Source organism: Ranitomeya imitator, chromosome 6 (assembly GCF_032444005.1).
Source record: "Ranitomeya imitator isolate aRanImi1 chromosome 6, aRanImi1.pri, whole genome shotgun sequence".
Classification (NCBI taxonomy): Eukaryota; Metazoa; Chordata; class Amphibia; order Anura; family Dendrobatidae; genus Ranitomeya; species Ranitomeya imitator.
Window position 1 is genome coordinate 12,832,880 of NC_091287.1, and position 26,390 is coordinate 12,859,269.

A 26,390-nucleotide genomic window follows, 5' to 3' on the forward strand; every position below is an offset into this window, starting at 1 on the left:
CCCAAGTGACAGAGCGAAGTCTTCTATGGACTACAACTCTCAGCGTGCTATCCGGAGCCCATGCTGGGAGTTGTAGTCCATCAGACATTCATTAATTCCCCAGTAACCCCTTCCCTGCCGGAGGAGTCACACAGAAGCCCCCGAAAGTCCGAGTGGTCCCACCTTGGAGATGAGCAGCAGGGAGAGGGCGAGCAGGGTCCTCATGTCTCCTCCGGGTCCGGACACTCAGTACATCGTGCACTGCTGGGGCTTGTAGTGAGCGCAGCCTCACAGGAGGGGAATGGAGGAGGAGGAGAGCAGGAGCCTAAAAGACGCCGAACTTTGCAGGACGATGATGATGACTGGAGGAGGGCGCAGGAGACAATGGCGGTCCTGCCTGCTGTTAACCCCTGCCGTGCTGCCTGGGGTCATTCTCCTACTATTGTGTGCGAGCAGGGTCAGCGGTACCGCAGAGTGTGCACAGGCCCCTGTACTGCGCCTGCGGGGAATGAAGCCTCAGAGGCGGAAACCTCCAGGCTTTTATGTCTCTGTCTGGAGTGATTATATGTGCACACGTTCAGGTTTTTTCGCGGTAAAAACGCAATAAAAACGCATACATTATGCATCCTATCATTTAGAATGCATTCTGCATGTTTTGTGCACATGATGCGTTTTTTTCCCGCAAAAAAAACGCATCGCGGTAAAAAAAAAAAACAGCATGTTCATTAATTTTGCGGATTTTCTGCGTTTTTCCCGCTTTTCTATGCATTTATTTGCGCTTCTCCTTTATTTGGCGCTTTTTCTCCATTTCCGGCATTTGGACGCAGTTTTTTAGTCTCCAGATGTTGTCGCCTGAGTCCTGTCCCGCAGACATTATATAATGGGGCGACGTGTTGGCGCTGCGCCAACTTCTGCCCCAAAAATGCTCAAAAAGGCAAAATAGACACAAAAGAAGCATCTTTGAATTTATCCCAATTCATTGAATGATTTCTCCGATCCATCGAGACTAATGCGCCAATTCCGATAATCACTGCAGCGGGGGCTGCGGACCCTGCGCCAATCCGAATAATGACCACCCGACAACAGCGCTGCCCCATAGACATGAATGGAGAGATTTGTAGATCACTCGGGGGTCTATGGGCTGAGACCCCAAAAACTGATGCTGAACCTCACAGCTCCATTTATTAACATTGTTTCTTCAAGATCATTAATGTTTTCATGAAGGGGCCAAAGACTTCTCACAGCTGAGGGTTTGCTACATTGTATCCACTGCACTGAGTCTGTTACAATGTATCAGTCCGGAGGGTTCAGTGGGAAAAACCAGATGATCCTGTAGTAAAATGAAAGTATCTGATGTTACAGCGCAGGGTCTGCAACAAAGTATCTGCAGAATCACCAATATGGCGCTGTCCTATGGTTTCTATACCAGTGTTTGTGTTTCTTCTGATACTTTGGACGCTGTGGAGTATCATCAACATCATCATCATCATCATCTCATCATCATCATCATCTCATCACTACAACATTGTCTTCTTCTCACTGAGAACCTTCTTTTTTCCCTGGATATCTCTCCACCAAACCCTTTTCTTTGCCCAGTCTGGAGCTCGGGATGTTTTCTGGTGATTGTGCCCCTAGTTCCTGTGGGGTGCAGTGGTGGAGGGTGACGGTGCCCCCTGTGTGGCTGCGCATCCCCCTGTAGGGGGCAATGAATGGGGGCTGTAAAGCTTTGTGGCCTCCTGCCTGTGATCTCATTGTTCCCCTCCATGGAGGATGTGTCTCTATTATCATGGAGCTTTTCATCTCCCCCCTGTCAGGATGTGCGGAGCTTCCCATTATATAGGTGGTCTTCACCTTGAGGGGTTTCAGTGTTTCATCTTTATGTCCAGGTAATAAAATGTACAAATGGTTCTGTATTACAGAGCGGGAAATGCCGTAATGTCTGCAGCCGAGCGAACAACCGGGCGAACGAGCGGCTACGAAAAATGTGCAAAATGATAGAAATAATAGGAATCCATGTATCTAAGCATATCCTGTGTGATACTGACTGCTGAGCTGTGTATCTAATCCTCTCCTGTGTGATACTGACTGCTGAGCCGTGTATCTAAGCATATCCTGTGTGATACTGACTGCTGAGCTGTGTATCTAATCCTCTCCTGTGTGATACTGTCTGCTGAGCCGTGTATCTAATCCTATCCTGTGTGATACTGACTGCTGGGCCGTGTATCTAATCCTATCCTGTGTGATACTGTCTGCTGAGCCGTGTATCTAATCCTATCCAGTGTGATACTGACTGCTGGGCTGTGTATCTAATCCTCTCCTGTGTGATACTGTCTGCTGAGCCGTGTATCTAATCCTCTCCTGTGTGATACTGTCTGCTGAGCCGTGTATCTAATCCTATCCTGTGTGATACTGTCTGCTGAGCCGTGTATCTAATCCTCTCCTGTGTGATACTGTCTACTGAGCCGTGTATCTAATCCTATCCTGTGTGATACTGTACTGAGCCATGTATCTAATCCTCTCCTGTGTGATACTGACTGCTGAGCCGTGTATCTAATCCTCTCCTGTGTGATACTGTCTGCTGAGCCGTGTATCTAATCCTCTCCTGTGTGATACTGTACTGAGCCGTGTATCTAATCCTCTCCTGTGTGATACTGTCTGCTGAGCCATGTATCTAATCCTATCCTGTGTGATACTGTCTGCTGAGCCGTGTATCTAATCCTCTCCTGTGTGATACTGTCTGCTGAGCTGAGTATCTAATCCTATCCTGTGTGATACTGACTGCTGAGCCGTGTATCTAATCCTCTCCTGTGTGATACTGTCTGCTGAGCTGTGTATCTAATCCTCTCCTGTGTGATACTGACTGCTGAGCCGTGTATCTAAGCATATCCTGTGTGATACTGACTGCTGAGCTGTGTATCTAATCCTATCCTGTGTGATACTGTCTGCTGAGCCGTGTATCTAATCCTATCCTGTGTGATACTGACTGCTGGGCCGTGTATCTAATCCTATCCTGTGTGATACTGTCTGCTGAGCCGTGTATCTAATCCTATCCAGTGTGATACTGACTGCTGGGCTGTGTATCTAATCCTCTCCTGTGTGATACTGTCTGCTGAGCCGTGTATCTAATCCTATCCTGTGTGATACTGTACTGAGCCATGTATCTAATCCTCTCCTGTGTGATACTGACTGCTGAGCCGTGTATCTAATCCTCTCCTGTGTGATACTGTCTGCTGAGCCGTGTATCTAATCCTCTCCTGTGTGATACTGTACTGAGCCGTGTATCTAATCCTCTCCTGTGTGATACTGTCTGCTGAGCCATGTATCTAATCCTATCCTGTGTGATACTGTCTGCTGAGCCGTGTATCTAATCCTCTCCTGTGTGATACTGTCTGCTGAGCTGAGTATCTAATCCTATCCTGTGTGATACTGACTGCTGAGCCGTGTATCTAATCCTCTCCTGTGTGATACTGTCTGCTGAGCTGTGTATCTAATCCTCTCCTGTGTGATACTGACTGCTGAGCCGTGTATCTAAGCATATCCTGTGTGATACTGACTGCTGAGCTGTGTATCTAATCCTATCCTGTGTGATACTGTCTGCTGAGCCGTGTATCTAATCCTATCCTGTGTGATACTGACTGCTGGGCCGTGTATCTAATCCTATCCTGTGTGATACTGTCTGCTGAGCCGTGTATCTAATCCTATCCAGTGTGATACTGACTGCTGGGCTGTGTATCTAATCCTCTCCTGTGTGATACTGTCTGCTGAGCCGTGTATCTAATCCTCTCCTGTGTGATACTGTCTGCTGAGCCGTGTATCTAATCCTATCCTGTGTGATACTGTCTGCTGAGCCGTGTATCTAATCCTCTCCTGTGTGATACTGTCTACTGAGCCGTGTATCTAATCCTATCCTGTGTGATACTGTACTGAGCCATGTATCTAATCCTCTCCTGTGTGATACTGACTGCTGAGCCGTGTATCTAATCCTCTCCTGTGTGATACTGTCTGCTGAGCCGTGTATCTAATCCTCTCCTGTGTGATACTGTCTGCTGAGCTGTGTATCTAATCCTATCCTGTGTGATACTGTACTGAGCCGTGTATCTAATCCTCTCCTGTGTGATACTGTCTGCTGAGCCATGTATCTAATCCTATCCTGTGTGATACTGTCTGCTGAGCCGTGTATCTAATCCTCTCTTGTGTGATACTGTCTGCTGAGCTGAGTATCTAATCCTATCCTGTGTGATACTGACTGCTGAGCCGTGTATCTAATCCTCTCCTGTGTGATACTGTCTGCTGAGCTGTGTATCTAATCCTATCCTGTGTGATACTGTCTGCTGAGCCGTGTATCTAATCCTCTCCTGTGTGATACTGTCGGGTGAGCCGTGTATCTAATCCTGGCTCTGTTTGCCTCCATGTTGGGGGTTATCCTCCTCTGTTTACTTCATCTGGGTAAAGAGACGCCGTCATCTCCGACACACACACGTGACAGACGCCGTGTACTCAGATGTGCGCTATCAGTGGCGTCATGGTGGGGGGATAAGGCCGGTTGCACATTTGCGGTTGTGTCCGCAGCGTTTCTTCTGCAATTATCCGCATGCGTTGTGTTTTCCTATATTTAACATTAGGGACACACGTGTCTGCGATCGGTTGCGTTTTGCCCTGTTTCATGACGCATGCGTCGTTTCGTCGTCTGCAGTTTGGCGCGGTAAACGCAGCATGTAGTCATTTTAGAGGCGTCAATTTGCCGCCTAGAACCGTATGTGGTTGTTAGCGCAAGGAATGCGGCAAAAAATGCATTACTGTCTATGGGAACGCATGCGTACACATGTCTTTGCGTATGCATGCATTTGATGCGCTTGCGTACTTCGGACTGCGCATGTCCAGGAACTGATTTAGACATGCCCATTAACCCCTTCCCGACCTTTGACGCATACGCTGCGTCATGAAAGTCGGTGCCATTCCGACCCATGACGCAGCATATGCGTCATGGAAAGATCGCGTCCCTGGAGGCCGGGTGAAAGGGTTAACTCCCATTTCACCCGATCTGCAGGGACAGGGGGAGTGGTAGTTTAGCCCAGGGGGGGTGGCTTCACCCCCTCGTGGCTACGATCGCTCTGATTGGCTGTTGAAAGTGAAACTGCGATTTGTAATATTTCACCTAAAAAACTGGTGAAATATTACAATCCAGCCATGGCCGATGCTGCAATATCATCGGCCATGGCTGGAAATACTAATGTGCCCCCACTCCTCCGATCGCCCCCCCAGCCCCCCGATCTGTGGTCCGCTCCCCTCCGTCCTGTGCTCTGCTCCCCCGTCCTCCTGTCCGCTTCCCCGTGCACCAATCACACCCCCCGCGCTCCAATCAAACCCCCCCGCACTCCGATCCCCCCCCGCACACAGCGACCCCCCCCGTGCTCCGATCCACCCCCCCCCCGCACAGCGATCCCTCACCCCGTGCTCCAATCCTCCCTCCCGTGTTCCGATCCACCCCCCCCATGATCCGATCCACCCCCCCGTGCTCCGACGCACCCCCCCCCCCCGTGCCCTGATCTCCCCCCCCTTATACTTACCTGGCCGCCCGAGGTCCGTCCGTCTTCTTTCCTGGGCGCCGCCATCTTCCAAAATGGCGGGCGCATGTGCAGTGCGCCTGCCGAATCTGCCGGCCGGCAGATTCGTTCCAGAGTGAATTTTGATCACTGAGATATAATCTATCTCAGTGATCAAAATAAAAAAATAGTAAATGACCCCCCCCCCCTTTGTCACCCCCATAGATAGGGACAATAAAAAAAATAAAGAATTTTTTTTTTTTTCACTAAGGTTGGGGTAAGAACTAGGGTTAGGGTTAGGGGTAGGGTTAGGGGTAGGGTTAGGGGTAGGGGTAGGGTTAGGGGTAGGGTTAGGGCTAGGGTTAGGGCTAGGGTTAGGGGTAGGGTTAGGGTTTCGGTATGTGCACACGTATTCTGGTCCTATGCGGATTTTTCCGCAGCGGATTTGAAAAATCCACAGTGCTAAACCGCTGCCGATTTATCGTGGATTTACCACGGTTTTTCTGCGCATTTCACTGCGGTTTTACAACTGCGATTTTCTATTGGAGCAGTTGTAAAACCGCTGCGGAATCCGCAGAAAGAAGTGACATGCTGCGGAATGTAAACCGCTGCGTTTCCGTGCAGTTTTTCCGCAGCATGTGTACAGCGATTTTTGGTTCCCATAGGTTCACATTGAACTGTAAACTCATGGGAAACTGCTGCGGATCCGCAGCGTTTTCTGCAGCGTGTGCACATACCTTTAGAATTAGGCTATGTGCACACGGTGCGGATTTGGCTGCGGATCCGCAGCAGTGTTCCATCAGGTTTACAGTACCATGTAAACATATGGAAAACCAAATCCGCTGTGCCCATGGTGCAGAAAATACCGCGCGGGAACGCTGCGTTGTATTTTCCGCAGCATGCCAATTCTTTGTGCGGATTCCGCAGCGTTTTACACCTGTTCCTCAATAGGAATCCACAGGTGAAATCCGCACAAAAAACACTGGAAATCCACGGGAAATCCACAGGTAAAACGCAGTGCCTTTTACCCGCGGATTTTTCAAAAATGATGCTGAAAAATCTCATACGAATCCGCAACGTTGGCACATAGCCTTAGGGTTGGGTTGGAATTAGGGTTGTGGTTAGGGTTAGGGGTGTGTTGGGGTTAGGGTTGTGGTTAAGGGTGTGTTGGGGTTAGGGTTGTGATTAGGGTTACGGCTACAGTTGGGATAAGGGTTAGGGGTGTGTTGGAGGTAGAATTGAGGGGTTTCCACTGTTTAGGCACTTCAGGGGGTCTCCAAACGCAAAAAAACACCAAAAAAGGACACATTCAAGAAAAAACACCAAAAACAGGCAAAGATGCTTACCTGTCTAAACAGGCCTCAATACAAATGCACAAGCAGGGTGCAGCGGACCCAAACAAAATAGCAAATGCACAGGTGCGATACCTAATGAAACAGCCAGCCTTCAATAAGTGTTTGGCCGTGTGGTACACCAATGCACTAAGATAAAATACTCTGTATGTGGCGTGTTCACACAAGGAATGCAAAGCGTCTGGCTACAGCCTATTAATGACGCCATATGGCGGGCTGCCCAGTGCTAAAATGCATCCTGTGTGAACAGAGGCCACAGTGTACAGAACAATTCGGGCCCAGCTGCACCCTGCAAAAAATATACGTGCAAAAAAACATATAAATATATGTAAGGTCTTAGTTGATATTAGGGCCATAATATGGAAGCTGGCAACCCACGCCAAGGGTCCTTACGTATTGCCAGTCCTACTCTAACATGAAAAACACCAAAAAAGGACACATTCAAGAAAAAACACCAAAAAACAGGCAAAGATGCTTACCTGTCTAAATAGGCCTCAATACAAATGCACAAGCAGGGTGCAGCGGACCCAAACAAAATAGCAAGTGCACAGGTGCAATACCTAATGAAACAGCCAGCCTTCAATAAGGGTTTGGCCGTGTGGTACACCAATGCACTAAGATAAAATACTCTGTATGTGGCGTGTTCACACAAGGAATACAAAGCGTCTGGCTACAGCCTATTAATGACGCCATATGGCGGGCTGCCCAGTGCTAAAATGCATCCCGTGCGAACAGAGGCCACAGTGTACAGAACAATTCGGGCCCAGCTGCACCCTGCAAAAAATATACGTGCAAAAAAACATATAAATATATGTAAGGTCTTAGTTGATATTAGGGACATAATATGGAAGCTGGCAACCCACGCCAAGGGTCCTTACGTATTGCCAGTCCTACTCTAACATGAAAAACACCAAAAAAGGACACATTCAAGAAAAAACACCAAAAACAGGCAAAGATGCTTACCTGTCTAAACAGGCCTCAATACAAATGCACAAGCAGGGTGCATTTGTGCATTTGTATTGAGGCCTGTTTAGACAGGTAAGCATCTTTGCCTGTTTTTGGGTCTCCAAACGCAACATGGCGCCACCATTGATTCCAGCCAATCTTGTATTCAAAAATTCAAATGGTGCTCCCTCACTTCCGAACCCCGACGTGTGCCCAAACAGTGGTTTACCCCCACATATGGGGTACCAGCATACTCAGGACAAACTGCACAACAATTACTGGGGTCCAATTTCTCCTGTTACCCTTGAGAAAATAAAAAATTGCTTGCTAAAACATCATTTTTGAGGAAAGAAAAATGATTTTTTATTTTCACGGCTCTGCGTTGTAAACGTCTGTGAAGCACTTGGGGGTTCAAAGTGCTCACCACATATCTAGATAAGTTCCTTGGGGGGTCTAGTTTCCAAAATGGGGTCACTTGTGGGGGGTTTCTACTGTTTAGGCACACCAGGGGCTCTGCAAACGCAACGTGACGCCCGCAGACCATTCCATCAAAGTCTGCATTTCAAAAGTCACTACTTCCCTTCTGAGCCCCCACGTGTGCCCAAACAGTGGGTTACCTCCACACATGGGGTATCAGCGTACTCAGGAGAAACTGGACAACAACTTTTGTGGTCCAATTTCTCCTGTAACCCTTGGGAAAATAAAAAATTCTGGGCTAAAAAATTATTTTTGAGGAAAGAAAACGTATTTATTATTTTCACGGCTCTGCGTTATAAACTTCTGTAAAGCACTTGGGGGTTGAAAGTGCTCACCACACATCTAGATAAGTTCCTTTGGGGGTCTAGTTTCCAAAATGGGGTCACTTGTGGGGGGTTTCTACTGTTTAGGCACACCAGGGGCTCTGCAAACGCAATGTGACGCCCGCAGACCATTCCATCAAAGTCTGCATTTCAAAAGTCACTACTTCCCTTCTGAGCCCCCACGTGTGCCCAAACAGTGGTTTACCCCCACACATGGGGTATCAGCGTACTCAGGAGAAACTGGACAACAACTTTTGGGGTCCAATTTCTCCTGTAACCCTTGGGAAAATAAAAAATTCTGGGCTAAAAAATTATTTTTGAGGAAAGAAAACGTATTTATTATTTTCACTGCTCTGTGTTATGAACTTCTGTGAAGCACTTGGGGGTTCAAAGTGCTCACCTCACATCTAGATAAGTTCCTTTCGGGGTCTAGTTTCCAAAATGGGGTCACTTGTGTGGGGTTTCTACTGTTTAGCCACATCAGGGGCTCTGCAAACGCAACGTGACGCCCACAGAGCATTCCATCAAAGTCTGCATTTCAAAACGTCACTACTTCACTTCCGAGCCCCAGCATGTGCCTAAACAGTGGTTTACCCCCACATATGGGGTATCAGCGTACTCAGGAGAAACTGGACAACAACTTTTGGGGTCAAATTTCTCCTGTTACCCTTGGGAAAATAAAAAATTGCGGGCTAAAATTCATTTTTGAGAAAATAATTTTTTTTTTTTATTTTCATGGCTCTGCGTTATAAACTTCTGTGAAGCACTTGAGGGTTCAAAGTGCTCACTACACATCTAGATTAGTTCCTTTGGGGGTCTAGTTTCCAAAATGGGGTAATTTGTGGGGGATCTCCAATGTTTAGGCACACAGGGGCTCTCCAAACGCGACATGGTGTCCGCTAATGATTGGAGATAATTTTCCATTTAAAAAGCCAAATGGCGTGCCTTCCCTTCTGAGCCCTGCCGTGCGCCCAAACAGTGGTTTACCCCCACATATGGGGTATCTGCATACTCAGGACAAACTGGACAACAACATTTGTGGTCCAATTTCTCCTATTACCATTGGCAAAATAGGAAATTCCAGGCTAAAAAATCATTTTTGAGAAAAGAAAAATTATTTTTTATTTTCATGGCTCTGCATTATAAACTTCTGTGAAGCACCTGGGGGTTTAAAGTGCTCAGTATGCATCTAGATAAGTTCCTTGGGGGGTCTAGTTTCCAAAATGGGGTCACTTGTGGGGGAGCTTCATTGCATAGGCACACAGGGGCTCTCCAAATGCGACATGGTGTCCGCTAACAATTGGAGCTAATTTTCCATTCAAAAAGTTAAAAGGCGCGCCTTCCCTTCCGAGCCCTGCCGTGTGCCCAAACAGTGGTTTACCCCCACATATGAGGTATCGGCGTACTCGGGAGAAATTGCTCAACAAATTTTAGGATCCATTTTATCCTATTGCCCATGTGAAAATGAAAAAATTGAGGCGAAAATAAATTTTTTGTGAAAAAAAAGTACTTTTTCATTTTTACGGATCAATTTGTGAAGCACCTGAGGGTTTAAAGTGCTCACTAGGCATCTAGATAAGTTCCTTGGGGGGTCCAGTTTCCAAAATGGGGTCACTTGTGGGGGAGCTCCAATGTTTAAGCACACAGGGTCTCTCCAAACGCGACATGGTGTCCGCTAACGATGGAGATAATTTTTCATTCAAAAAGTCAAATGGCGCTCCTTCCCTTCCGAGCCTTACCATGTGCCCAAACAGTGGTTTACCCCCACATGTGAAGTATCGGTGTACTCAGGAGAAATTGCCAAACAAATTTTAGGATCCATTTTATCCTGTTGTCCATGTGAAAATGAAAAAATTGAGGCTAAAAGAATTTTTTTGTGAAAAAAAAGTACTTTTTCATTTTTACGGATCAATTTGTGAAGCACCTGGGGGTTTAAAGGGCTCACTATGCATCTAGATAAGTTCCTTGGGGCGTCTAGTTTCCAAAATGGGGTCACTTGTGGGGGAGCTCCAATTTTTAGGCACACGGGGGCTCTCCAAATGTGACATGGTGTCCGCTAAAGAGTGCAGCCAATTTTTCATTCAAAAAGTCAAATGGCGCTCCTTCCCTTCCAAGCCCTGCCGTGCGCCCAAACAGTGGTTTACCCCCACATATGAGGTATCAGCGTACTCAGGACAAATTGGACAACAACGTACGTGGTTCAGTTTCTCCTTTTACCATTGGGAAAATAAAAAAATTGTTGCTGAAAAATCATTTTTGTGACTAAAAAGTTAAATGTTCATTTTTTCCTTCCATGTTGCTTCTGCTGCTGTGAAGCACCTGAAGGGTTAATAAACTTCTTGAATGTGGTTTTGTGCACCTTGAGGGGTGCAGTTTTTAGAATGGTGTCACTTTTGGGTATTTTCAGCCATATAGACCCCTCAAACTGACTTCAAATGTGAGGTGGTCCCTAAAAAAAATGGTTTTGTAAATTTCGTTGTAAAAATGAGAAATCGCTGGTCAAATTTTAACCCTTATAACTTCCTAGCAAAAAAAAATTTTGTTTCCAAAATTGTGCTGATGTAAAGTAGACGTGTGGGAAATGTTATTTATTAACTATTTTGTGTCACATAACTCTCTGGTTTAACAGAATAAAAATTCAAAATGTGAAAATTGCGAAATTTTCAAAATTTTCGCCAAATTTCCGTTTTTATCACAAATAAACACAGAATTTATTGACCTAAATTTACCACTAACATGAAGCCCAATATGTCACGAAAAAACAATCTCAGAACCGCTAGGATCCATTGAAGCGTTCCTGAGTTATTACCTCATGAAGGGACACTGGTCAGAATTGCAAAAAACGGCAAGGTCTTTAAGGTCAAAATAGGCTGGGTCATGAAGGGGTTAAAGACTCACCCTCCTGGAAATACCAAACGCATGCGCATAAAAAGCGCAAACACATGTAAAACGCATGCAAACGCTGCATTTTTTTAACCATCATGTGTAAGCTGATGCGGATAAAAAACGCTGCGTTAAAAGACGTTTGCATGCGTTTTTGCATGCGTTTGCGGTTGTGGACGATGCGCTGCGGACCGCAAATGTGAAAGTAGCCTAAGACCCTCGCTTACATTCATCTCATCATCTGGGCTGAAGCTGACCCTGGTACCGCAGCTCCGACTCTGACAACTACCAGATGTGGGCTCCATATTTGGGTGCAGAGGTTGTCGCTTCCCTCCCCCACAGGCGACCTATCACTGTGGGACTCTATGGGGGGCAATAATTCCGCGGGGCCCCCACATTGCTCCGTGCTGGATACATTGTACAGAATGTAACGTCGGGGTCCGTCACTCACCTTCTCCAGAGCGCTGGTTGTCAGAAGGCCTCGTGCGCCCCCCCGGGGGTCGCAGGTTTCCAGGCGGAGCCCGGTATTGGCCGCCGCCAATGATTCTAACTGTTCCAGGGAAGTAATAGGGTCCCGTGTCTGCGCCCCTCATACATATTCATCACCCCCGGTCTTGGCGCCGCTCTATCTCTGTCTTGTGTCACTTATTGGCCGTATTTATCTGCGACAGTCTTTGCCAAATCTCCTATGAATCCCCCTCATTTCTCCACCGGGACCCCGGAACATATCCTGTTCTGTGGATTCTGGGGGAGGATTGGGGGTCTAACCACACTCCGACATAGCGGGTCCCTGTGACCCCAAAGTCCTGACTAAGGGGGCTCCGCCTCATGACCTTTGGGCAGTTCTAAGGGTTTGTTTCCACGTTCAGGAACCGCTGCGTGTTTGACGCTGCGTTGAGCCGCAGCGTCCAGATGTTACAGCATAGTGGAGGGGATTATTTCATGAAATGCCTTCTCCACTATGCATTAAAAGACGCTGCGGCAGACCCGCGAAAACACACACGCGGCGCGTCTTTTCAGAACGCAGCATGTCCTTACATTGCAGAAACAACGCAAGGACAGCGCAGGTGACCTCCAAGTGACCTCAGGTGCAGATTTGGTCAGGATTTTACCTGCATAGAATCCTGACCAAATCCTGATGCAATCCTGAATGTGGACACATACCCTGAGGAGGAGGAAGCCTTTGCCTCCCAAGCTGAAGGGGCAGCACCGAATGACAGAGGGGCCTGAAAGTTCGTGAACCCTTCAGAATTTTCCTTATTTTTCTATAATTTGACCTAAAACAACATCAGATTTTCACACAAATCCTAAAAGTATATTTATTATATTTACATAAGACACCATTAATCCCACAGCGCTGCACAGACATCATCATCTCTGTCCCCATCGGGGCTGACAATCTGCATTACCCATCAGTCTTTGGAGTGTGAAGGAAACCGGAGAATCCAGGAGAAACCCACGAGCCACGGGGAGAAAATGCAAACTCCTAACAGAAGTTGTCATTGGTGGGATCCGAACCCAGGACCCAAAGCGCTTTAAAGCAACATTGCTAACCACAAAGCCACTGTATAGTGCTAACTACTGCGCCACTGTACAGTGCTAACCACTGAGCCACCGTACAGTGCTAACCACTGAGCCACCATACAGTGCTAACCACTGAGCCACCATACAGTGCTAACCACTGAGCCACCATACAGTGCTAACCACTGAGCCACCATACAGTGCTAACCACTGAGCCACCATACAGTGCTAACCACTGAGCCACCATACAGTGCTAACCACTGAGCCACCATACAGTGCTAACCACTGAGCCACTGTACAGTGCTAACCACTGAGCCACCATACAGTGCTAACCACTGAGCCACTGTATAGTGCTAACCACTGAGCCACCGTACAGTGCTAACCACTGAGCTGCAGACTGCTAACCACTGAGCCACCATACAGTGCTAACCACTGAGCCACCATACAGTGCTAACCACTGAGCCACCATACAGTGCTAACCACTGAGCCACCATACAGTGCTAACCACTGACCACTGTACAGTGCTAACCACTGAGCCACCATACAGTGCTAACCACTGAGCCACCGTACAGTGCTAACCACTGAGCCACCATACAGTGCTAACAACTGAGCCACCATACAGTGCTAACAACTGAGCCACCGTACAGTGCTAACCACTGAGCCACCATACAGTGCTAACCACTGAGCCACCATACAGTGCTAACCACTGAGCCACCATACAGTGCTAACCACTGAGCCACTGTACAGTGCTAACCACTGAGCCACCATACAGTGCTAACAACTGAGCCACCATACAGTGCTAACAACTGAGCCACTGTACAGTGCTAACCACTGAGCCATACACTGAACTGTATAGTGATACAGTTCTAACCGTTGAGCCACAGACTGCTAATCAATGAGCCACCGTACAGTGGTAACTACTGAGCCACTATATAGTACTAACCACTGAGCCACAGACTGCTAACCATTGAGCCACTATACAGTGCTAACCAATGAGCTGCAGACTGCTAATCTCCGAGTCTCCACACTGCTATAAACAATCAAAGAAAAGAAATGAGTGAAAACCATCAGACTTTGTAATTTCACTATTAATTAATCTGATTCACACGTCTGTGAGGGAAAAGTATGTGAACCTTTAAGATTAGAAAATAAGGTGAAATCAGAGTCGGGTGTTTCCATCAATGGGACGACAATCAGGAGTGAGTGGGCAACCTGTTTTATATAAAGAGCAGGGATCTATCAACGTCTGGTCTTCACTTCTGTGGAAGTGGCACATGGCAGGAACACAGGAGAGTCCTGAAAACCTCAGAAGAAGAAGAGTTATTGATGCTCATCAGGCTGGAAAAAGGTACAAGATCATCTCTAAACATCCAGCAATGAACAGTCAGACAGATTATACACAAATGGAGGAAATTCAAAACCCTTATTTCCCCACAGGAGTGGGCAAGCAACAAAGATCACTCCGAAAGAATGAGGTAAAATAGTCCGAGGTCACAAAGAAACTCAAGGTCTCCTCTAAGCAACCAAAGGCCTCTCAGGTCAGCTAAAGTTCATGAGTCCTCCATCAATAGAACACTGATCAACAATGGTGAGCAATAAGGATTGCAAGGAGAAAGTCACTGCTCCCCAAAATAACATAAAGATAATCTGAACAAGCCTAAAGGTGGTGGAACAATGTTCTGCGGATGGGTGAGATCTAAATAGAGGATTTTGCTTTAAATGAGAAATGTTCTGTTTAGGGAAAGACAATTTGGCGTGGGTGTACATGGTGCCGTGTAATGCCGCTGGGGCGTGGGTGTACATGGTGCCGGGTAATGCCGCTGGGGCGTGGGTGTACATGGTGCCGGGTAATGCCGCTGGGGCGTGGGTGTACATGGTGCGGGGTATTGCCGCTGGGGCGTAGGTGTACATGGTGCAGGGTAATGCCGCTGGGGCGTAGGTATACATGGTGCCAGGTAATGCCGCTGGGGCGTGGGTGTACATGGTGCCAGGTAATGCCACTGGAGTGTGGGTGCACATGGTGCGGGGTAATGCCACTGTGGCGCGGGTGTACATGGTGCCGGGTAATGCCGCTGGGGCGTGGGTGTACACGGTGCGGGGTATTGCCGCTGGGGCGTGGGTGTACACGGTGCCGGGTAATGCCGCTGGGGCATGGGTGTACATGGTGCGGGGTATTGCCGCTGGGGCGTGGGTGTACACGGTGTGGGGTAATGCCGCTGGGGCGTGGGTGTACATGGTGCGGGGTAATGCCGCTGGGGCGTGGGTGTACACGGTGCCGGGTATTGCCGCTGGGGGGCGGGTGTACACGGTGCGGGGCATTGCCGCTGGGGCGTGGGTGTACATGGTGCCGGGTAATGCCGCTGGGGTGTGGGTGTACATGGTGCCGGGTAATGCCGCTGGGGCATGGGTGTACATGGTGCCGGGTAATGCCGCTGGGGCGTGGGTGTACATGGTGCGGGGTATTGCCGCTGGGGTGCGGGTGTACATGGTGTCGGGTATTGCCGCTGGGGCGTGGGTGTATATGGTGCGGGGTATTGCCGCTGGGGCGTGGGTGTATATGGTGCCGGGTAATGCCGCTGGGGCGTGGGTGTACATGGTGCCGGGTATTGCCGCTGGGGCGTGGGTGTACATGGTGCCGGGTAATGCCGCTGGGGCTTGGGTGTACATGGTGCCGGGTAATGCCGCTGGGGCGTGGGTGTACATGGTGCCGGGTAATGCCGCTGGGGCGTGGGTGTACATGGTGCGGGGTATTGTCGCTGGGGCGTGGGTGTACATGGTGCCGGGTAATGCCGCTGGGGCGTGGGTGTACATGGTGCCGGGTAATGCCGCTGGAGCGTGTGTGTACATGGTGCCGGGTATTGCCGCTGGGGCGTGGGTGTACATGGTGCCGGGTAATGCCGCTGGGGCGTGGGTGTACATGGTGCCGGGTAATGCCGCTGGGGCGTGGGTGTACATGGTGCCGGGTAATGCCGCTGGGGCGTGGGTGTACATGGTGCGGGGTATTGTCGCTGGGGCGTGGGTGTACATGGTGCGGGGTATTGCCGCTGGGGCGTGGGTATACACGGTGCCGGGTAATGCCGCTGGGGCGTGGGTGTACACGGTGCGGGGTATTGTCGCTGGGGCGTGGGTGTACACGGTGCGGGGTATTGACGCTGGGGCGTGGGTGTACACGGTGCCGGGTAATGCCGTTGGGGCGTGGGTGTACATGGTGCTGGATATTGCCGCTGGGGCGTGGGTGTACACGGTGCGGGGTAATGCTGCTGGGGCGTGGGTGTATATGGTGCCGGGTAATGCCGCTGGGGCGTGGGTGTACATGGTGCCGGGTATTGCCGCTGGGGCGTGGGTGTACATGGTGCGTGGGTGTACATGGTGCGGGGTATTGCTGCTGGTTTTATTTTTGTGGAGTAATTCGTGCCATTGCGGAGGCACAAAGTAATCGCTAAGTTTCCGGACTCTTTGGGATTCTCACTAATTGACATAGGACTGCTGCTGCACCGTTATGTTTGTGTTCCGTTGCAGCCATTGCTGATTCCACCTCAGCGGCCCACGGTTCTTCGCTGGTATAAATGTGAATATTCTGATGGGCATGGTGGAGGTGAAGCAGGGGGACCCTGTGATGAAGGGGTTAACGGTCAGCCTGTTGCCTCATTAAAGGGATCAGTCAGCAGGATGCAGGCTGCCATGTGTTGACTCAGCTGTTTGGGGGCCACTGCACCGAGGGCCCCTCCTGTGATGCCCTGATAGATCTGCAGATCGCAGGCTGAGATCAGTCACCAGAGGTCACGATGCAGTTGTTGGACCTGAGCCGGTTATTAATATCACTGGACGTCTCGGTAATGACCGCCGCGCCCGGTGCTGCGGCCTCTCACAGGCATCATTGTGGGAGAAGAAAATCTGCACAAGTCGCTTATAGCGCTCTCCAGCGAGACCGAGGCGCAAAACGATTGTAGCTCCCATCCTATTCACTGCCAAGATCTCTGCTTGCTGTCAGTGACTGAGAACATGAGAAGCCTGTGCGCAGCCTCGGCCCTACCCTGTGCGCAGCCCCGGCGCTCCCCTGTGTGCAGCCCCAGCGCTCCCCCCTGTGCGCAGCCCCGGCCCTCCCCCCGTGCGCAGCCCCGGCCCTCCCCCCGTGCGCAGCCCCGGCCCTCCCCCCGTGCGCAGCCCTGGCCCTTTCCCCGTGCGCAGACCTGCAACTCCCCTGTGCGCAGCCCCGACGCTCCCCTGTGCGCAGCCCCAGCGCTCCCCCTGTGCGCAGCCCCAGCGCTCCCCTGTGCGCAGCCCCAGCCCTCCCCCTGTGCGCAGCCCCGGCCCTCCCCCTGTGCGCAGCCCCGGCGCTCCCCTGTGCGCAGCCCCGGCCCTCCCCCTGTGCGCAGCCCCGGCGCTCCCCTGTGCGCAGCCCCACCCTGCACTTTCCCATGCGCCGCCCCGCCCAGCACTCCCTCCCCCCTGTGCACAGACCCAGCATTCCCCTATGCGCAGCCCCGGCGCTCCCCCGATGCGCAGCCCTGGCACTCCCCCGGTGCGCAGACTGGGCATTCCCCCCATGTGCAGACTTGGCATTCCCTTGATGCGCAGACCCAGCACTCCCCCCGTGTGCAGACTCGGCACTCATCCCCAAAACCACCCCCCCCAGTGCGCAGACCCAGCACTCCCCCCGTGCGCAGACCCAGCACTCTCTCCCCTCCCCCCCGTGCGCAGACCCAGCGCTCCCCCGATGCGCAGACCCGGCACTCCCCCCGTGCGCAGACCCGGCACTCCCCCCGTGCGCAGACCCGGCACTCCCCCCGTGCGCAGACCCGGCGCTCCCCCCGTGCGCAGACCCGGCGCTCCCCCCGTGCGCAGACCCGGCACTCCCCCCCGTGCGCAGACCCGGCGCTCCCCCCGTGCGCAGACCCAGCACTCTCTCCCCTCCCCCCCCGTGCGCAGACGCAGCGCTCCCCCCGTGCGCAGACCCGGCACTCCCCCCGTGCGCAGACCCGGCACTCTCTCCCCTCCCCCCCGTGCGCAGACCCAGCGCTCCCCCCGATGCGCAGACCCGGCACTCCCCCCGTGCGCAGACCCAGCGCTCCCCCGATGCGCAGACCCGGCACTCCCCCCGTGCGCAGACCCGGCACTCCCCCCGTGCGCAGACCCGGCACTCCCCCCGTGCGCAGACCCGGCACTCCCCCCGTGCGCAGACCCGGCACTCCCCCCGTGCGCAGACCCGGCACTCCCCCCGTGCGCAGACCCAGCGCTCCCCCGATGCGCAGACCCGGCACTCCCCCCGTGCGCAGACCCGGCACTCTCTCCCCTCCCCCCCGTGCGCAGACCCAGCGCTCCCCCGATGCGCAGACCCGGCACTCCCCCCCATGCGCAGCCCCAGCAATGAGGAGCGGATACATTGTGTCCAGTGCAGACAATGCTGACTGCAGCCTGATACATTGTAACAACATTGTTCAGTTTGTAATTTGCACTTTAGTCTTTAATTTCTGCTTATCTTTATGTCTATTTTATGTGTTCGCCGGTTTCTTGTTATGTTCGCCCTCGTGTGGGGTTTGGCCTTTCCAGCAGTTTTCGGCTGACCATCAATTGTGACTTTTTAAACCGTTGGCCACTTTTTCTGCCTCTGCCACCGCTCCCCCGGAGGAATGTTCTGCACATTGTAGGACGTACAATATTCTTTGTGCTTGTTGCAAAAAAAAAAAAGAGCTTTTTCAATTTTGCACAAAATCCTTAACCCTAGTTTGTCATTTTGAAGAATTTGGCACAAAAATCAATGAACATCACAAGACAAAGAAAAGTGGCTCAAAAGAAACTCAAAGGATGAACCAGAATTATCACTGGAGTTAAATAACTGGAGATTTTGGAACCTAGAATTAGATAATCCCACGAGGGGCGAGCGCTGAGACCCCCGCTCTGCTGGAAACAGCGGGGTGCAAACATTGCAGGTCGTCACTGCGTCCCCCCACAGCAGTGTAAGCCATTATGGCCATGATTTGGGGTTGGGGTCTGCGAAGGAGGGGACCAGATAAAAGGATACTGTGAGCACCGGCAGCGGTACGTCTGTAGGTGATTGGCCCGCAATAAATGTGATCCCTCATTTGTAGAGATCCGATGTGAATCGTGAGAAATCTAGTGTAGAAGCCATATGCAAATGAGGCTGGAAGTGCACTGGGGGCGTGTCAGAACATTTCAAAGAGACAAACCATCTGCAGTGCCACGCCCCCCGCACACCCCCAGCCTGATCTGCATGTGGCTTCTACACCAGAGTTCTCATGACTGACACATTGGATCTGTACAAAGTATCATTGGCATTGTGGGGCGAGGCAGGTACAGACATATGGAAAATGGCTGCTCCCCTCTTTCACAACCTGAAACCCCCTCCCCATCAGTACCCCAATGCTGAAGTCGGGCAATAGTGACCGGACCTGGGAGGAGAACCATCCTGAGATATACTCTAGTTTTCCACTAGAATGTTCGGCCATTGCTGGGGGTCACACATTTATAGCCGGGGAGGGTCACACACTTGATGGTCCTGTATTGTCTGGCCATGAAGACCAATGAACTGACTTTGAGCCTCAAGGCTGACCCTCATTGTCCAGGAAGGGGGCTCTGTGTATTGAGGAGGGGGAGATGTTTGCTAACAAGTGTTCACTTCCTGCATAACACAAAGCATCAAAGAGCAGAGGGGCCGAGCACAGGAGGGGCCACCCAGGGCCCTGGCACCCCCCAGTGAGGGCTGGGGAGGTTTCTGGTGTCCTCTGGACTGGGCAGCTCCAATGCTTCCTGCACTCAGTGCCCCATTTATCTGCACATGGGCTCCTATTATCTGCCCCCTATTGGGAAGACGCGCAATAAACCCTGCTAGTCCTGCGACCAGCAGCCACTCCGGCTACTCAGCTTGGTGTTGGCTCACTTTCCAGCATCAAATGTAAGAAGAATGAGGGGCGCACACTGGAAAGGGATTATGTCACTCACCTGCTCAGTAATATCACAGACAAGGAGGTAAAAAAAAAAATATTACCGTTTATGATAGTACAGAAAGGACTTGATCCATTTATCTTCTCAAGAAAAAGGGAAACCTGCCTTCATGCATCAGTGTCGGACTGGGAGCCCTGGGACCACTGATATAATTGACTGTAGACCCTATTACTGATCCTAGGGGTCCACACTACTGCAGATCTACGGTATGCACAGGAATAATGATGTAGAATGGCGGTGGCCTGCATTAAAGGCATTCATAGTATGACACGTATAGTATACAGGTTATGTTACCAGTGACATTATTCACAGGAGTTCTGTATATAGTGTACAGGTAATGCAGTAATCAGTGACATTACACACAGAAGCTCTGTATATAGTGTACAGATAATACAATGATCACCAGTGACATACACATGAGCTATGTATATAGTGTACAGATAATCCAGTAATCACCAGTGACATACACAGGAGCTCTGTATATAGTGTCAGTATACAGGTAATACAGTGATCACCAGTGACATAATACACAGGACCTCTGTATATAGTGTCAGTGTAAAAGTAATACAGTGATCAGTGACATTATACACAGGAGCTCTGTATCTAGTGTTAGTGTACAGGTAATACAGTGATCAGCGGTGACAATATACACAGGACTTCTGAATACAGTCTCAGTGTAGAGGTAATAAAGTGATCAGTGACATTATACACAGGAGCTCTGTATATAGTGTACAGGTAATACAGTGATCATGAATGACATTATACACAGGAACTCAGTATATAGTGACGGTGTATAGGTAATACAGTGATCACCAGTGACATTATATACATGGGCTCTGTATACAGTGTTAGTGTACAGGTAATACAGGAATCACTGTACACTTATACACAGGAGCTCTGTATATAGACCCTGGTATGATCATCCACCCAGCTCTCCTGCTTTGTCTGTCTATATGAAGTGCATATAATACCACCTGGTACGTCACCCCACTTTCCACACAGTCTCCTACCTCTGCTCCTAGTATTCACATGGTATGTCTTTCAACTAACCCCAGCTTTACCCCAGTGTTATTTATGACCTTGTTTACTTTGGCTTGATTATATGCATCTGGTCCACTCTTAATTTTCTGACCAAGATGAACAGAGACCACTCCTCTCTGCTTCACACCTGAATGCACTTTGTAGCACATACATTGCATAGCTCAAGTCTGCAGTGTGATTCCTATAAGTGTATTACACAAGTGTGAAAATCAGAACTAAAACCAGAATTGAACCAGAAGGGGACTGAAGGTAACTGGACACAGTCACTGTAAACAATGTTTGTTTGTTTTTTTACTTTCACCCCTATAATCCTTCACTTTCTGCAAACTCCCCTAATCCCTACTCCTAGTAAGGAACTGTTCATCTCTTCCTCAATCCTCCCCATCCACCTCACCTCCTCCTCAGAACTGTTCAATCCTCTGTCTCCAAACACAGACAGCCCCCTCATGCCCTCTCCTGCTCCCACCTGCTAACACTTTCTCTGCTCCTTCTCACTGCTGGTGATATCTCTCCAAATCCTGGTCCTCCTCACCACGTCCACAGTCATTTCTACCTCCCATCCACGCTCTATCACAAATTTCCGTAACCTTTCTAACCTTATACCCATTCACCCAGCCCCCACTTCCCCAATCCCACTAACAGAGGCTCTGTGGAACGCTCGCTCTGTCTGCAACAAGCTTTCCTACATCCATGATCTTTTTGTTACTACCAAATTTTCCTTCCTCGCCATCACCGAAACCAGGCTCACCTCTTCTGACTCAGCCTCTCCTGCTGCACTTCCATATGGTGGATTCCACCTTTATCACACACACCACCCCAGCAGCAAGCATGGCGGAGGAGTTGGTTTTCTCCTGTCAGATACCTGCTCCTTCACCCCAATCCAATTACCACCCTCTGTTACCCTCCCTTCCTTTGAGGTGCACTCTGTGCGCATCTACTCCCCCTCCAACCTCTTACTGGCTGTCATTTGCTGCCCCCCCCTCAGGGCCAGCCACCATCTTCTTTGACCACTTCACCACCTGGCTACTTCATTTCCTCTCCGCTGACATCCCCACTATCATCATGGGCGACTTCAACATCCCCATTGACACTTCCCTCTCAGCTGCCACTAAACTTCTATCTCTCACTTCCTCCTTCGGCCTCACTCAATGGTCTTCTGCAGCCACTCACAAAGATGGTCACACTGGACCTCATCTTCACCCGCCTCTGCTCCCTATCTAACCTCTCTAACTCACCTCTTCCTCTTTCTGACCACAATCTACTCACATTCTCTTCCCTTTCCACTCCTTTTGTACAATCCTCACCCCACAAACTTGCACACCCTCGCAGAAATCTTAAACACCTTGATCTTCACTCACTCTCTGAATCCCTCCTCCCTCTCACAGGCATAAGTTCCCTACACAATGCGGATGACGCTGCAGCTCTATATAACACCACAATAGCTGCAGCTTTGGAATCTGCTGCCCCACTTACACATACCAAAGCTCGCAAAATCAACAGACAGCCCTGGCACACCAGCCTGACCAAAGTACTGAGGCGAGCTTCCAGGGCTGCAGAGCGGAGATGGAAAAGATCCCACTCCAACGAGCACTTCATCGCATTCAAACAGTCCCTCACTACTTTCAAGACCACACTCGCCACAGCTAAACAAACCTACTTCTCATCTCTCATATCCTCCCTGTTTCACAACCCTAAACAGTCATTCAACACCTTCAATTCTCTCCTCTGTCCCCAGCACCTCCTCCCTCCCCACTAATCTACTAATCTCAGCTGAAGACTTTGCCTCATTTTTCAATCAGAAGATTGATAACATCAGAGACAGTTTTGGTCGACAACCCCCAGAGCCCTTCCTCCCGACTACCCAGCCCTCCACCTCCAAAACCAACTTCTCCACCATTACAGAAGATCGACTCTCCACTCTACTCTCAAGATCGCATCTCACCACCTGTGCACTTGACCCGATCCCATCCCACCGCATCCCAAATCTCACCACAGTCTTCATCCCAACCCTAACCCATCTCTTCAACCTATCACTAACAACTGGTGTTTTCCCCTGAAGCTTTAAACATGCCTCCATCACACCTATCCTCAAAAAGCCCTCTCTTGACCCATCCTCTGTATCTAGCTATTGCCCTATATCACTTCTCCCTTATGCCTCAAAACTACTGGAACAACACGTCCATCTTGAACTGTCCTCCCATCTATCTTCCTTCTCCCTCTTCGACAACTTACAATCTGGCTTCCGGTCACCATTCCACTGAAACTACCCTAACTAAGGTCACCAATGACCTATTAACCGCCAAGAGCAAGCGACAACACTCTGTCCTCCTCCTCCTGGACCTGTTGGCTGCCTGTGACACAGTGGACCATTCCCTATTATTACAGACCCTCTCATCCCTTGGCATCACAGACTTGGCCCTATCCTGGATCTCGTCATACCTAACAGACCGGACATTCAGCGTCTCCCACTCACACACCACCTCCTCACCTCGCCCCCTATCTGTCGGAGTCCCACAAGGTTCAGTCCTTGGGCCCCTGCTCTTCTCCATTTACACCTTTGGCCTGGGACAGCTCATGGAATCTCATGGCTTTCAGTATCATCTCTATGCTGATGACACACAGATCTACATCTCTGGACCAGAGATCACCTCCCTACTAACCAGAATCCCTCAATGTCTGTCCACTATTTCATCCTTCTTCTCCGCTAGATTTCTAAAACTTAACATGGACAAAACAGAATTCATCAACTTTCCCCCATCTCACGTGACCCCCCCCCCCCAACGAACCTATCCATTACAGTAAATGGCTGCCCACTCTCCCCAGTCCCACAAGCTCGCTGCCTCGGGGTAATCCTTGACACTGATCTCTCCTTCAAACCACATATCCAAGCCCTCTCCACTTCCTGCCGACTTCAACTCAAAAATATTTCACGGATCCATACATTCCTAAACCAAGAATCTGCAAAAACCCTAGTCCATGCCCTCATCATCTCTCGCCTTGACTACTGTAACCTCCTGCTCTGTGGCCTCCCCTCTAACACTCTCGCAACCCTCCAATCTATTCTAAACTCTGCTGCCCGACTAATCCCCCTGTCCCCCCGCTATTCCCTGGCCTCTCCCCTCTGTCAATCCCTTCACTGGCTCCCCATTACCCAGAGACTCCAGTACAAAACCCTAACCATGACGTACAAAGCCATCCACAACCTGTCTCCTCCATACATCTGTGATCTCGTCTCCCGGTACTTACCTACACGCAACCTCCGATCCTCACAAGATCTCCTTCTCTACTCTCCTCTTATCTCCTCTTCCCACGACCGACCGCATACAAGTCTTCCCCCGTACTTCCCCCATACTCTGGAGCCCTCTACCCCAAAACATCAGACTCTCGCCTACCATCGAAACCTTCAAAAAGAACCTGAAGACCCACCTCTTCCGACAAGTCTACAACCTGCAGTAACCACCGATCGACCAAACCGCTGCACGACCAGCTCTATTCTAACCTACTGTATTCTCACCCATCCCTTGTAGATTGTGAGCCTTCGCGGGCAGGGTCCTCACTCCTCCTGTACCAGTCGTGACTTGTATTGTTTAAGATTGTTGTATTTGTTTTTCTTCTTATGTATACCTTTCCTCACATGTAAAGCGCATGGAATAAATGGTGCTATATAGTGTAAGTGTACAAGTAATACTGTGATCCCCTGACATACACACGAGCTTTGTATATAGTGTCAGTGCACAGGTAATGCAGTGATCAGCACAAAGGGTTACCAGCTCACCTCTCCAGATCTCAGAACTAGTGCACTCTCAGCCTATTAGTGATGCCCAGGCTGTAAGTTGGATACTGTGCATTACCTGTGTGTGACCAGCACCCTATACAAGCCTCTTTTGTGCAATCATATGCTAAGCAGTTACCCCCTCCGTGAGTTGGTAGGTTGTAAGTGGTTGCATCATCAGTATTTTGCAACTATATTGCTGCCATCTTTTTTGTGGTTTTTCTAATACAGTGATCACCAGTGACATTATACACAGGGGCTCTGTATATAATGTCAGTGTACAGGTAACGGTAATCGCCAGTGACATACATGGGAGCTCTGTATATAGTGTCAGTGTACAGGTAATACACGGATCACCAGTGACATTATACACAGGAGCTCTGTATATAATGTATCGGTAACAGTGATCAGCAGTGACCTTATGCACAGGACCTCTGTATATAGTGTACAGGTAATAGTGATCACCGGTGGCATTATACACCGTGTATATAGTGTCAGTGTACAGGAAATACAGTGATCAGCAGTGAAATTATACACGAGCTCTATATATAGTGCCAGTGTACAGGTAATACAGTAATCGCCAGTGACATCATACACAGAAACTCTATATATAGTATCAGTGTACAGATAATACAGTGATCACTGGTGACATTATACACATAGGCTCTGTATATAGTGTACAGGTAAGAGTGATCACCAGCGACCTTATGCACAGGACCTCTGTATACAGTGTACAGGTAATGTAGTGATCACCAGTGACATTATACACAGGACCTCTGTATATAGTGTTGGACCCAATAATTGGCTTTCACCTGGAACATTGTAATACTTCATCTCTCCTGCGGAGGTGCTGCAGGAGGATGACCGCTTTCTGGTGGCTGGGGGGTCTTAGTACCTGGAGACCCCTTTATCGTCTTCTCATAAGGGCGTTAATACCTTTCCTTGTGGTGCTGAAGACTCCTCTATATTAAGTATCATGCAGCGGCTTCCTATGGTCATCCCTTACTCTCTCTTGTCAGTACTTCTGCTTGCTGTCAGTGAATATAAGCGCTCTGTCCTCACAGATGGTAGGTTTGATACAATGTATCTGTCCCAGCATTACACAGGACTTCTGTCTGACCTTTGTCTGCAGTCACTGGTTTCCCAGGAATGTTCCCATTCGCTGACAACAAGCAGATTTCCGAAATAAACTGTATAGTACAACGTGGCGTCTCTGGGGCCCCAGGGTCCGTCACAGTCATAGACCATAGTCATCCTCATCCCTGGAGCCGCCAGAAGGGTCCTCCGCTGCTCCTCTGGTCCCAGCACTGAGGTTGCGCCAGGGGGTCTGCTCGGGGGTCTTCTCAGGAGAAGCGAAGACACGGGATCTGTTTCTTGTCATGTTTTGCTATATTTAGCCCCGAGGCCAAAAATCCAGAGGAGACCCCTCCACCCCAAGACAAAAGTGAGGGGCACAGCCATGGGACCCTCCCCTACCCCCTCAACTCCAGGCTTTGAAGATTCTCCACCATCTTTTATCATTTTCCTGACAACTGTCTGGCACAATTCACAGGTAGTTATGAGGTTGTGGGTGGGGGAGAGGGGCCCAGCG

General features: G+C 49.9%; 2 protein-coding genes across 2 annotated transcripts in view; both read right to left on the reverse strand.

Annotated features, from left to right (window-relative positions):
- The window catches only part of LOC138641623 (tumor necrosis factor receptor superfamily member 16-like), a 43,613-nt gene extending 43,258 nt beyond the window's left edge, over positions 1–355 (reverse strand). The window contains exon 1 of the mRNA XM_069729151.1: positions 163–355. Within this exon, the coding sequence (XP_069585252.1) occupies positions 163–204 (42 nt within the window). The 5' untranslated portion in view covers positions 205–355. The remainder of the gene's footprint in view (positions 1–162) is intronic.
- A 14,207-nt stretch (positions 356–14,562) lies between these two features.
- LOC138643278 (mucin-5AC-like) lies at positions 14,563–16,374 on the reverse strand. The gene has a single exon (XM_069732210.1). The coding sequence runs from the start codon at positions 16,372–16,374 to the stop codon at positions 14,563–14,565; it is 1,812 nt and encodes a 603-aa protein (XP_069588311.1).
- Between the last annotated feature and the right edge of the window lie 10,016 nt (positions 16,375–26,390).

Coding starts and splice junctions, on each gene's coding strand:
- LOC138643278 (XM_069732210.1), bottom strand. CDS start 16,374: ATGTACACCCACGCCCCAGCGGCAATACCCGGCACCATGTACACCCAC.